This window comes from Dicentrarchus labrax, unplaced genomic scaffold (assembly GCF_905237075.1).
Source record: "Dicentrarchus labrax unplaced genomic scaffold, dlabrax2021, whole genome shotgun sequence".
Lineage (NCBI taxonomy): Eukaryota > Metazoa > Chordata > Actinopteri > Moronidae > Dicentrarchus > Dicentrarchus labrax.
Window position 1 is genome coordinate 22,877,783 of NW_026136704.1, and position 14,746 is coordinate 22,892,528.

The following is a 14,746-nucleotide window of genomic DNA, read 5'->3' on the forward strand; positions in this document are numbered from 1 at the left end:
TGGGAACAATGCCGGCATTCTTCTACATTACAGATAAAGTCAATTTTATCTGGTTCTTATAACTAAAATCCAATAAATGCTGAGAGCTTTTCCCCTGTATCTCTCAGTTTCTTTGTATGAATAAGTCCTGTTCTGGTGGATAAGGATCTCCTGGGTCTGAGGCCGTCAAAGTAAAGGCTTTATTATTTAATTTATTTTTGGGTTTTCATTCTTTTTGAGGATGATCATGTCAAACATGTTGGACACCTGCCCTGCCTTTTGGGACTACAACAGTAGGTGCTGCAAAGAGACAGAGATAAGCTTGACACCAAGTAAGGAAATGTTTAAAAAGTGTATACATTTAATGGGCTAAACAAATATTATTTTTCTTTGACCAAACGTCAATCACAGACAAAGGGACTGATAAAAACTACAAAACAGACATATTCTTATCTGGGATTTGCCTAAAATATAATAGATAGTTGTATAGTGTAGTTGCTGATTGCAATGCCTTTGTCACACCTTTTTCGTTCCAAGAGTGATGCAGAAACTACGGTGACCATGAAACTCACTAAAAAACACAACAGGACCTATCTAGAGCCAGTTTTGGTTCATACAATCTGAGCTATTGTAGAAACATGGCAGTTCAACATGGCGGACTCCATGGAAGAGGACCTGCTCCCTGTGGATAAAAACAGCTCATTCAAAGGAAACGAAAATTGACTTTTATTTTCAGGTGATTATACACTAATGAATACATACCTATGAATAGTATATTACATTGCTGCCAATATATCCTCCTAAATGTTACACACAGGGCCTGAACTATGAATTATAGTTAAAAATAACCTACACTGACTTTACACAAACCTTTAGATCCAACCATCCACCCTGACCTCCTCCCTGTATGTAATTAAAACAAATAACCAATGTTCTTGTTTCTTTGGAGAGGGAGTCTTACATACCAAATTAAAAAGCACTAACATTAACCAAAAGAGAGGACCAGTCTATAATCCAGTGACTTTGGAGCAATGCATTAGTCTGAATATGTGCCAGGGGTGTTTTGAGGACTAAATATGTGTTCTACCTGTGGTGGCTTAAGTTAATTTAAAAACTGCATCATTCATTATTAATCATTTAGGGGAAATTGTCATATTGAGCCCCTTACTTTCAAATTAGAATTATGAAAAACAAAAATGCTATTTTAGTTTAACCAGGGATTTGAGAAAGAAAGGAATAATTGTGATTCTCTTTAAACTCTGCTGGGGAGCGGTGCATATTTTTCCCAAAATTAAATATGTCTTTAAATATTCATCTGTTCATCGTGGAACAGTTTGACAGCCCCAACTGAGTCGCCAGGTTGCCTGTTTGTGTATGTGTGTGTATGTGTAAATGAAAAACAACAATCTGTCACTCAGTTATCATATTCCAGCATCTCGTCCTTCTCTCCTTTCCCCTCTGTGATTAATACAATGACCTAGTTTGATCCTCTCTTTCTCCTCTTTCTTCTCTTCATCTGTTTATGGACAATAATTAGCTGCCTTGCAGTGCCTCCTAGACTCTGTATCCTCAGTTCAGCAACACAAATAAAGTAAAATATGGAGATTTAACAAGCCCTCCGCTGTCTTCGCTGAATAGAGAAGAAGGAAGTGGAAATGTGTAATGCAGATGCTTTGATTTACATGTGCACTCACTGACTGGGCAAATTCTGATTTAGCGATTTATTTATTCATTTAAAAACACAAACTGTCAGTCCAGTATCCATCCATTCATAGATTTTTTTCTTACTTTGATGAGTATCTTGCCCTGCAGGCTGTGAGGGCTGGGTAATGTTTTGGAGTCTCTGCTCATAACATCTCCCACATCCAGTTTGTCTCCAAAGATTTCTCGCAGGTACTGAGCAATCTTCTTCTGTTGCTGGATGCTGCAGTGGTTCTCTATGGACAGAATTACTGGGTACCTGAAAGAAAAAAAACATCAACATACATACTCAGGTTTCCATAAATGACATCAAAACCTGTCAGCACTTAGAAAATGTGTCTTGAATGCAGACGATGGACTGAAGTGAGACTGAGCTACTGATATGAGCATGACACACACTTCTGCACTTCCATATCTCTGTTGCATAAACACCTCTGTGGCATGGTGTGTGTGTGTGTGTGTGTGTGTGTGTGTGTGTGTGTGTGTGTGTGTGTGTGTGTCTAGGTGTGTGTATGTGTGTGTGTGTGTGTGCCTGTGTTTTCATTTAGAAAAGGTGAAATGACTTGTGGCCACACAGCAGCACAGCTCAAATGTCAGGTTTGTCAGACTGACAGCTCTCCCTCAGGGGACGCAGCCCTGCTCTCAACTCCATCTCTGATCCCCAAAACGCACACCTACACACACACGCGCACACACACACACACACACACACACACACTTACACACAGAAACGGGTCCTCTTCCAAAGACAAAAAGAGAGTAATATCCAGTCATTTCATTTCGACACACAGACAGTGACATCCAGGGGCTCCTCTCAGGTGAAACAGTGAGGAGGCTCAATGAGTGTGATGAATGTGTGTGTGTGTGTTTGTGTGTGTGTGAGTGTGTGTGTGTGTGTGTGTGTGTGGGTGTGTGTGTGTGTGTGTGTGTGTGTGTGTGAGAGAGAGAGAGAGAGAAAGAGTAGAGACTCGCTCCATTTCAATATAGCCCAGGGGACAGTAATCATATTAACAGGTGGCACTGATGATAAAATATCAGCTGAATGTAAAAGGTGAGAACAATGGAGAGAGAGAGAGTGGTAAACCATGGGATGTTCAATTTATTCACCTGTACTTGCTGTCAGCGTATTACAGATAGCTAATTAGTATGGTATTAGTTTCTGAGCATTTAAACGTGTTTCCTGATTAGCAAGTGTCAGTGTTTCCTTTCGGGGAGGCTACATTGAACATGTGGACTTTAATTTCATTCAATACTAAGATCTTTATCAAAGTTACCCTGAGAAAAAAAAAGCTTTATTGACTGAAATTATTAATTAGTAAGCAAAATAGATAAAAGAATAACTCTAACTGAAGTTTATATTTTCATTATAGGTTAATCTACCAATTATTTTCTCAATTAACTGATTGATAGTTAGGCAAGACATTCAGTTTACTATCACATAGGACAAAGACAACCAGTAAAGTCACATTCTAAAGAAGATGAAGCAAGGAAATGTTCGGTATTTTGCTGATATAGAAAGTCTTGGTGCCTGAAAAATCTGTTATCTTGATGCACATGCATGATGGAGGATTTCAAAGTATAGCAGTTCAAACTACATCTAAGTGAATTTACCCAGTGTGGGATCAATAAAGTCTATCTTATCTTAAAAGTGCTTTCAGTAGAGTGCAGATCGCTGCCAGGTTGACTAAATTTGCATTTCACTTAACCACTTCCTATGTTGATCACAGGATTTTATAGTCCTTGTCAAAAACAACAAAAATGTGTGTCTCTTTGGGGTTTATGCTAAGATAAGCTAACTGGCTGCTGGTTGTAGATTGATATTTTATGGACAGATATGAGAGTTAATTAATTAATTAATCTTGTCATCCAACTCTTGGCAAGATAGCCAAAACGTTTCTGACATTCCAAAAATGTCAAACTATTCTTTTAAAAGCAATAACAGTTGCTATATTTGGTCTTGCTCAGAGCTGAAAGAATAAACTAGAAGTTGATGACTAAAAATATAATAGATAATATATAATAACCTTCAGAGTTTAAGTGAAACTTTCTACAAGATATTGCCAAATGTGCTTACACTTCTAATTGGATAAATTCAACCCTCTCCAATATTGCATCTTTGAATAGAATGAATTATTTTATAACACAGGCAATCATAAGTAGCTGCAATAGATGTTATAGCGAGCCAACGTGGCAGCAGGAAGCTGCATCCTTCACCACTTTGTTTGGGTATTGTTGGACCCACCAGAGACAAACAGTGGCTCCTCAGGGAGCCAGAGGAAACGCTGCTAAGCAGATGGCTCAGTAATAGGTGCTAATTACTGCCAGGAATCATAGTGTTCTCTGAAAAGCACAAACCTTACCGCTAAATGTTGCAACTTTCTTGTTGAACCTTGTGGGGGAACCTCTCATCAGATTCATAGATATTTCATCATAGCAGAGTGCTAGTTGGAGACTAGCTTTGTGAGGAAAAATACATGAGCTCTGCGGCTTTTTAAAAATATGGTGGAACACCCTTTTATGAGTGGGCTGATGCTATTGTATCTCATCCCATAGTGGACCATAATGCAACACAATTAAACAGAAGAGGACAAAATACAATCAATAATACAATCTATGTGTGTTGTGTCCTGAGGCAAATGATATTCTTTGCTGTATAGAATGTCAACCAGAAATGATGTTTTACTCAGATTTAGTCAGAGTAAACTGAAGGGAAAAAAACTTAAAATGGCATTTCTATTTGGAATTCTGGGCCATTTTTCTCCCCGCACAATACCTATGGGACAATGGATGTGTCTACTTTCCATAAAATGTCACATTCACGTGCAGTCACACACACACACACACACACACACCGCTATAAGGAGCTTTCACTCACTGGTTATTTATGAAGGCATATTTATTGATGGTCTCTATGACAAACTTGAACGGTATCTTGGAGGTCAGAGTGTAGCCGTGTTGGACCATCGGCTCTCCATCAGGACCGTCCCAACAGTCCACTGCGGGAAAAGAAAAACAGGAGAAATGATGCATGAATAAAACACTGCATCATGTTATTTCAGTTTTATGTCTTTTCTCACCGTTCGTGGTTCATCTTTAAATATAGGACAGACTTTTTATTTATTTGGACTTCTTATCACAGCTCTCATACTCCGCTATTTCACATTCTACACATTCAACACTGGTGTTAAAATTATTCTGGGTGTGAATAAATGTAATGGCCAAGCGATAGCAGGTGCAAGATTGTGGTACATTATGGGGGTTTACTCAGTGTTCCAGCATCAAGGGCTTGTTTTTGATTTTATTACCAAGCATAAACATAGCAATAAAAAAATTGCTAAGCAGTAAACATCCATTAACATCCCAGTGTACAATGATTGTTTAATTCGAGCTTTAGCAGAAAACAGAGCAATTGATTATGTTGAAAGAGAGTTTGTTGCAATTATAAGGACTCATAAAAACAACTTGTCAAATCAAAGTTGACTTTTTTTCACAGCAGACACGTTGAAATGTCCTAGTATGAAAAGGGAGTTGCTAAAAACATTAACCATGTCTTTACATCTTTGCTTTTCCTACTGTGACATGTCAAGACATCTCTGGAAATGGTCTGATGGTCATTCAGATTAGCCTTGTGCATGGTGTCCATGTTTTATGTGGTCGATGTGTGCTTACCTTCTACACAGCGGCAGCCGGACTGCAGCACCCAGGCATACATGTCGGTCTTGGAGTGGGAGAGGAGTTGGTCTCCAGTCAGGTATGTGTTGTGCGAAGAGGCAATGAAGTAGTTACACAGAGGCTGCTCCATGTCTTGATTCACCTCATGGTGCAAAGGGTTGAAAATGTCACATGTTGGACTGCGCATGAAACTTGTAAAACCTGAAGGAAAATACACATTTAGAAAATTATTTAGAACAAGCATTGTTAAAGAATACTGCTTTGTTTCATGTTTTTTTGCTTTGATTTAAAAATATTAGATGGCGCAGACATCATTTGTATTCAGTCAGCAGAATAGCTCTGTGGATGGCAATGTGTCTGTCGGTCAGTGTGCCACTTTGAAATCTCTATTAGATGGATTGCCATGAAAATATGTAGGAACTTGCATGATCCCTGGTGGATGCATCCTGACTTTTCCTTTAGCACCACCATGAATTTGGAAAGTCTCAACAAGATATTTCACTACTGCTTCACTACGACTTTGTACTAGAACAAAAATTTCAATAACTGACTTTACTGATTGCTGACCTTTCCTGTAGCATCACCATGAGGTTTTGTGCTTTTAAGTGAGAAGTCACAACAACTATAGGATGGATTCCCATTAAATACTATAGTTAAAATGATTGACTAATTCATCAACCATAAAGTACACACACAGGTGTTAGTTTATACAGATAGAGATAAGTGGAAGTCAGTTGCAGAGGCCCCTGTGGAACAAAGCAAAGTATTGTTCTTTTGGGGGGGGCTTTTATTGCCTTTATTATAGCGACAGCTGAAGATAGACAGGAAAGAGGGGCAGAGAGAGGGTGACACACAGCAACGGGCCGCAGGTTGGATTCGAACCCTGGGCCGCTGCAGCAAGGACTCAGCCTCGGTACATGGGTCGCCAGCTCTACCCACTGAGCTATCCGGGCACCCGAAGCAAACTATTCTAAATATTGCTTGTCATGCAGTGATCCTGCATCCCTCCTGCACCAGATTTACAGCAACCAATGTTCTCCGTTTTTTTTATATCCTTTAATATTCATGCACAGTGTAACAGCCTCAAACAATGACATCTACACTACTGCACTTCATCAGCGGGTTGCTTTCCAGGAAAATACCAAAGGATGACAAACGACCACATTCAAACCGGAGGGCTACGGTTTCAAACCAGCGGTTTGAGGTTTGAACCTGCGCTACTGGTGGATATACTTCACACAGCCAACTTTTCTTAGGTGGTACAGCATGAAGAGGACTAAGAGGGAAGAAAGCATCCTTTCATCCAGAGAGGGGGGATAAAAATGAGACAGGAATACCAAGAGCAGGAGGCAAGCCAGGGGAAGACAAGGGAAAATAATCAGACAGTTAATGTGGAAAATGAGATAGTGGAGAAGAAATGGAAAAATATGATACAAATACTGGAGACGTTGTTGTTATGGTAAGTCAGTGATCAGACTGGACATGCAATCTAGTCATGGTGTCATGATGGCTGAATCCAGATTTTAACAGCACACTGTGTGACATGAATCCTTTTACAATTCAGTCACATGGGTTATAAACTGACCAACTACTGTAGGTAACAGCTTATCACACTGTAAAAGATGCTAATGTGAATCTGTTTGTACATTTCTGTCATATCTGCGCACAATGCATGTTTAAACACACACATTTTGGCCTGCAGGCAAGACATCAGGCCTACTGGTCTGATCAGTCAGACACATGCAGTGTGTCTTCATGCCTCCAACAACAAGATTAGTTTCACCCCTCCTCCTCTCCCTCTCATATCCTCTGCACATACTCACTCCTCCCATTTCTGTCACACTCTCATTTTCTCTTTTCCATCGTCCTCATTCTGACTTCCCAATTTGTTCCCCCCTGCAACCCTTCTCAATCCTCACTCCTTCTTTTCCCTTAAGCTCACCCGACAGTTAAATGTGGCGTTACTTAAAATGATACACTGAGCTGAACACATTCCAAAGACAAAGTCCCAAAACATTCACGCTCATTACTTTATCTTCCCAGCCACTCATTGTCAGGATTTAATGTTTTTTATTATCAGGGTGGAATTCACAAAAAAAGGTTGATAGAATTTTCAATTGAATTGGTAAATCTGCAATCAAATTAAAAAATATATTGTTATTCATTCATTTCTAAAAGACACAAGTTACATATTGCTTAACTATAGGCCAAAGGTCTTTGTGGTTGACAGATTCATAAATATTCAGAAGCTGTCTGCTTTAGGAGAAGGGAGTCCCATTTTCGTCTGCATTACATTTTCAGTGAAATGACTAAACAACATTATTCTGGTCAACAGATCAAAAAACTAAATCTGAAAGGTTGTTTAATTTTAATGTGCTTAAGTAACTCAAAAGCTTCAAAAAAGGCCAGGTGGATTATTTAAACAGCATTTGCTCTCATTCCTCCAGTGTTCATTTGTTGTAGACAATAGAGTTGTGACTGTTAGAATTTGGTTTCTTTATTTCTGAACGTTTTCTGCAGAATTGTTTGAAAATGTAAACAGAGCTATCTAGAATCTGTCTTGAATTTGTGGTGTCTTGAAAACCTATGTGAGCTGGACATAGTTGCATGCATTACATAATAAACACTTCAATAATTTATTCATTAAAAACAATCTAGTTTTGTTTAACATCTCCATTATTCCCACTTTGCACACCATTTATCATTCAGTGTTCACCTTGGTGCATTTATTTTGTGCATTGGCCAATGTCTCATGAACTCAACCCATGCACATAATCTGTTTGACTCTGCCCCTGCAGATTGATACTTCTCCAACAAACTCTTAATGGCAAAACTGTATTAATACCTGGTCTGGTGAACTGTTTTCAGACGGACGATCAAACAAAATAACAGTAATTGAGAAAGTTGCAAAGTGATGGTGTGCCACGAGCAGCGAGTGAAAATAAAGATGTGAAAGAAGACAGAGAAATGGAAAAAAGTTACCTTCAATCCCCATGATGCCTCTTTGTTTATTCTCGTCAGACACCTCAAACTTGTCAATGACTTCTGCAACATACTCTGGAGTCACGTTGGTCATCTATACACAAAACAGAAGAACAAAGTACATGTAAAGACCTTGTTTAGACTCTTTGAGATATATCAATGATTCAATCCCAGAGTAAATGATAAAACAAATGAGAGTGCTTTCCCATTTGAATAACACATGTGCGTTGCTATTAAATTAATTGTCAGCCGTGTCAAACAAGCAGCACCGTCTGAGAAAAGTATTAATGCCGAGCATTGCGGGCAGGATATGGTACATACAACATGAAAAATTACACCACTGCAGTGTAAGGGAGAAAAGAGTGTGTCAGAAACACAAAGAAAAACACTGAAGGAAAAAAGAGCAAATAAAAACTGAAAAGAACAAGAGAAGCGCCCATGAGACAAAACAATTTTAGGAGTGATAGATTGGCTTAGTGGAGCAGATTCCTCTGGGCAGACAGCTGAGACAGAGGGAGTTACATGTTAGACTAAGGAGAGGAAGAGCAGGAACATAATCTCTTTTATGTGGCCGGATCTCAAATTGCAGAGAAAGTGGTTTGGACACCTAATCATAAAAATGTGTCGGGTTTAACATCACCGCCTGAGCATTTCATTGGCTCTAGCTCGAAGCCAATATGACCTCCCACCTTCTGCTCGTTGCGCAGGAAGTTGGCCAGCTCATCCACTGTCAGGTGGTCCTTCCTGTCACTGTACGCCATCATCAGGAGGAACAGGTCCCGTCTCAGAGACATCATCTTGTAGAAGACTGAAAACTCCTCGTATGTCAGCGTGCCCTGCTGATCATCTGTGTCTGCTTCCTGTGCGGGCGAGGAAGTGATATGTCATCAGTGACACATCTCAAGCTATTGTATTTTGGTGGTTAGAGCAGAACAACAAAAGAAGCTTCAGCGACACACTACGCAAAATCTGGCTTGCAGTGTGTCCACACAGTCCTCATCTGAAACAACAACTTCTAAAGCTGCTGAATAATACTTAACCCTTACTAGATTTGGGAAACTATAACATATCCATATTTGAGTGTAATACAAATCTGTCAGTGAAATAAATAATTGTTTTACATAAATATAATCAATCAAAAAATATATTTAACCAAAGAACCCTAAAGTTTAGTAAATAGATAATATAAGTTAGGACATAAAACAATGACAGTAACCATAAATATACAGTATAATACATTTTGAACTGTAAAATTTACCAGAAGTTATTGTCAATTATAGCCAGAAATATAAACAAATATTTACTGCAGATCAATTAAGAAAGATGAAAGACATTGTAGCTCTCCTCTGTAGGCATGCCCCCCAGCATGCACAGGGGCCACGGACGTATAGACATAAGTTCCGTATTATTTTTCTTCACTGTTTCCAAACTGCACACATTATTTCACAATTACAAGTGAATGTGGTTCAACTAAGTGTTGTTGTGTGGTCAATTGTTACCATTCTCCCCAATCTGAATACAAGGAAGGGTGTATTATTGTGCTGTTGTGTAAAGCTGAGTCCTTCCAACCAGCAAACTTATCTACCTCCTGGCTCAACACACTGTATAAAAGTTTAAAATGCAGTTTACTAGACAGCGGTTTCTTTTCGTATATTTAAAAATACATGTATTCTGGCTCCAGAGCTCTGAATTGTCTCCCTCATCTCGGGTTTCTTAAGCAATTCAGATATGTCTGGTATTGTTCCCTTTGACGGTGTCCTCTACTGGTGATAAGAACAGTCGAATCACAGCTCAGTAGGGAAGAATAAAAATGGGGATGTCATTTTGTTACATAGGCAGCTAGATAACTTGCTACATTAATGGAAAATCACAACAAATTGTCGACTTACAGAAAGAATATTTTGTTTGGTAAATGTGAAAAAACATTTAGTTGCTGCTCCTAGCACCTGCTACCACCGCTTCTGTGTCAGCCGCAAATGATGGCAACATGGAAACGCCACTCACTACTGATTGATTAGGGCCAAATGAAAAACCAGATCAGCAAACTTGAACAAAATGTCAGACTGAATGAATGAAGTAAAGCCTAATGGCAATTCAGTCTGAATAACCAAAACCGATAACTGCTGTAAGTGGTAAGCCAATCTCAGTTGGTCAGTGCACACTAGAATTACAAGACGATGGTGTGCACAAGGAAACAGCTGTCTCATCCTTTTTTTTCCTCCATCTCTTGTCACGTTTCTCTCTTTCACAAGGACACGAATACAAATTCACTCACTAGCACACACACTGTAACACTCTTTATGACACAAACACATTACCTCTGCAACCCATTTTTTTCTTTCCTAACCTCATATCTCACTACATGTCTGCCTGAGGACACACAAAGCATGGCTCACTGCTCGTTCTATCCTGCAACATCGTTCTGTCTGCTCGCTGGGATCCAGCGTCTCATATTACCTGTATCTCACGGGGGCCCATTCGAATCCACACCAAATCTAATAATACCACCTAATGCCTTCATCACACTCCCATAATGAGCTTGCTGTGTCCATTGGGTACTCGATCACAGACAGAATCTACACACAACCAGCAGGATAAATCACTGTGATGGACTTCATCAGAAATGCATGGACAGAAAACAAAGAGCTCCATGGTATTTTAAGCAACTGCACAAGCTGTTCAGGTAGCAATGCTGTTGTCTGCCAATGCTTAAATGGAAAGAATTCATGAAATTTCAAATCTGACCTCAACCCAAAGGATGAATTATTCTATGGTGCAAAATAAGAGCCCATTATGAAGTGATAAAAATGCTTTTGAAATCCACTGTATCAGCTCTAAACTACTGGGGTTGGGTCCTTGCTGGTATTGACTATATTTTTGTGGTCAACAGATAAAAGAGAAAAGTGAGAAATTGGACATTTGTAACTGTCTCACTGCATACTATAATCCACATTAGAAAAGCCAGTAGACACTTTATGTGGATTTCTGATATTACTCAATGTGACTTCTATTATTAAATTTGAAGCAGCCCTCTCCTTACACCACTTCATGCTTTTCCTCTAAAAGTGTCTCTCATGTATGAATACATAAAAGATTTTTCGCACATTTATTTGAATTGCACAAATGCACATAACAGTTAAAAATGCAACAGTAATGTGATGTCAGTGATCTAAAATATTTATACATGAGTACTGAATGTGTTCAAATGAAAGAAATGAAATTTCTTGTATATGTGAGATGTAAAATAGTGAATGTCTGCTGAGTCTGTATGCTTTACTGGACTATTAATTAAACAGTTGTATTTAGTTAATAAATTAAAGTGGCTTCATATTCTGACCTGAAACATTTGTTTGACCTTCCTGCGTGGCAGATTGACATTCAGCTTGTGAAGAAGTTGGTAGATCTCTTCGATGTTCAGGAATCCGTCTCCGTTCTTATCAGCCTCCTCAAATGTCTGCTTCAGCCACGTCACACACAACAACATTAAGGAAAATGAAATGTGTATCATCTGCATAAAATATGTATAATTTCAAGTATTTCAAGCTTGATATCTCTTTTGAGCCACTGAATGTGCACAGATACCCCATACATATTTCTTTTGAGTGTGCTTCAGTGTTTCACCTGACAACAGTTATTTGTGTGTAGCTCTTTGTTTAAAGGATATTGGTCATGTGTACGCTGCCGTTTGGCCAGCGAGTCCTCATCACTGATCCCAGCCATCAGGTAGCGGAGACCAGTTATCCAGGTTCTGGCTTCTTCTGCATTTGAAGTCACCAGGTCAAGGGACTCCATATGGTTCCCATGGTACACTGTGAAACAGCAGGCCTGGTCGAAGCTGCCATCTGCATGCCGCTGGAAAATGTCCGATTGACCCCCCTCTGTGACTTTGTACAGTGAATCAATAGTGACTGACAGAGAGAGGAGGTGGGGTGGAAAAGAAAAGACCAGTTTGATTAATATACTTAAAGTGTTAATGATTTCTGTCTACTATTGAATTACAAGTTAAAGGATAAGACTTGTGATATTCTGTGTTTTTGAAAAGACTAAAACGAATAATGATTTCCTATCCTACCACTAAGTATGCACTGTGTAGCTGAAGCTTCATGTAGTAAATTCATTAAAAACACGTCCATGAGCCACATAATTAGACTGAATGACGTGTACCTTCATTATGAACATGGGCACTGTAGTTTAATTTGACTCAATCTCAATCTCACATAGACAGTCCCTCTGCTGTCAATACTCACTGGAGAACCAAATGTGTATTAATCCGCAACTGAAAATAGTCCGAAAAAATGCACTAGTGCCCAGCTGCTGGGAAATCATTGGATTTTTAAAAAAACTATATAGAGGTATGTGTGACTTGTTTCAAAAGATTTACTCTTCAGTAGGGACAAATGGGCTTAGGGGTTAGAGTAGGGTGGTCGGAAAGTGTTTAGAGATGGACTAAAACATTGTTGGTTTTGATCTTTTCCTACAATTTGTTAACGATAGAAAAATTGTAGAATAAATTAGCCTTATCTGTTAATATTGCAAACAAAGTGCTTGACAGTTCCCTACACTGTATTATGACTGAGAAGTTGAACAGGCAGATTAATCAGTCGAGTGTAGAATCTAAAAACTGTAATAACAGTAAAAACCTGCATAGCTTTTTTTAAAAATAACCATGACCAGAATTATGTGAGTTCTCCACATTCTCTGCTTTCCTCTATATCGTGTAAAAACTCACAGAGGAAGCAGTTCCTGGAGGCTTCAGAGTGTATCACGGTCTAATGAGATTTGAGTCTAAACTCAGCTTATCTTTGACGCTGTGTCTTTGTTAGGAAAGAGAAACAGCCTGCAGTAAATGTCCTGTCCTACATATTTACACATATGTTCTGCCTCTTCACCTCGCTTGTTTTCTCCTTACAGTGTAAGACCATTAACATGCGGTTAAAGGTGACGCTTTCAGTTAAAACAGTTCATTAATGACCCTCATCAATGCACCAATGTGTTTCCTCAGAACAACTAAGCTTTATGTTTTGGGAAACACCATTATGTTTAATTAATTGATAAAACAATTAATGATATGATGATTTTATTCAATTAATTCTTACAGATCCCAAAATACTTTGCCCTAATCCATTCCAAAATGATCCATGTCCATTTCCCCATTACATAATCTCATCTCTGAAATTCTCCTCTGACTGAAAGTAACAATATTGCAGCCCTAGTTTGATCCCACTCAGACAACATAAACACACACACACACACACACACACACACACACACACACACACACACACACACACACACACACACACACAGAAAGAAATGGGCAGCTGTTGTGTGTTTCTCTTAATCATGTCAATGGAGAGGATGAGGAAGAGGCTTATCTAATGCATACACGCACTGTCATACACATGTAAGGACAGGTCCATAGACAGCTGAATGCTTCAGTAGGTTGACACATAGTAAAAAATGACAATGATGCTTTGAGGGGGCCATGAAATATATAATGATAATCCCCTCAGAGCCAGAACAGTGTGTCTGCCTCAGATTGTGGAAATTAAACATTCAGACATTTAAGGAAAAATATGAGGGCAGAGGCCGAGATAATCTGCAAAGCACTTTGTAACATGATTTGTGCTACAAAAATACAAGTATTACTATTATTGTGTAATTTTAAAAACTAATTAAAGTTTATTGTTAATCAACTTGGGTCTAATTTTTGCAGCTTCGGCCATCATTTCTAGCGGTTATGATAACAATGCACACGCCAGAGACCTGTATGTAGTTAGATTTTGGCAGCAAAAGCACTTTAATTAAGGTTGGATAAAGATCATGGTTTTTGCTAAATGTAAATAAACGTGACTCACAGACCTTAACCAAGCACCGAGTGCCTAAACATAACAATAAAAATGTTTAATAATGCTGTAGTTGTTGCAAGCAGATAATGCTTCGAAAGATAATTTTAGCTGGAAACAAAAGCATTGCATATATTGTCAGTGAACATTTTACTGATACATTCAGTATCAATATTTTTGCCATTAGCCAGATTTGTTCATTGACACCATTTCCTCATTGTGTTGATTAAAATAACATATTTGCTTTTTCAAATTAGTTGTAAAAACTATTTTTAGGAGACATGGTTGTCAATGTACAGGGAAGCGGTGTGAGCACACGACTGCTATTACAAGTGCAAGTACAGTGGATCGAAGTTGGATGAAGTCAATGGAGTGTACAGTGTGATAGAAACTTGCCTGATTCATCTCAGCAATTGAAGGGATACTCCAGAGATTTCAAATTGCACTTCCATAAAGTACTGGGATAAAGAGATGGGACTTGGAACAGGCATGTTTTAAAAAATCAAAGCAGACAAGGCCAAGATATTTTATTTTAGTCCCTGGTACAAGTGAAGCTCCAAAAATGC

At 38.8% G+C, this 14,746-nt stretch overlaps 1 protein-coding gene across 5 annotated transcripts in view; it reads right to left on the bottom strand.

Moving 5' to 3' along the window:
• The window catches only part of plch1 (phospholipase C, eta 1), a 62,583-nt gene that overhangs the window by 19,464 nt on the left and 28,373 nt on the right, over positions 1–14,746 (bottom strand). For all 5 annotated transcript variants that reach the window (XM_051398093.1, XM_051398096.1, XM_051398095.1 and 2 more), the window contains 7 exons: positions 11,999–12,242; positions 11,672–11,801; positions 9,024–9,194; positions 8,335–8,428; positions 5,350–5,553; positions 4,556–4,676; positions 1,768–1,939 (listed from right to left, as the gene is read on the bottom strand). In XM_051398093.1, the coding sequence (XP_051254053.1) occupies positions 1,768–1,939; positions 4,556–4,676; positions 5,350–5,553; positions 8,335–8,428; positions 9,024–9,194; positions 11,672–11,801; positions 11,999–12,242 (1,136 nt within the window). The remainder of the gene's footprint in view (positions 1–1,767; positions 1,940–4,555; positions 4,677–5,349; positions 5,554–8,334; positions 8,429–9,023; positions 9,195–11,671; positions 11,802–11,998; positions 12,243–14,746) is intronic.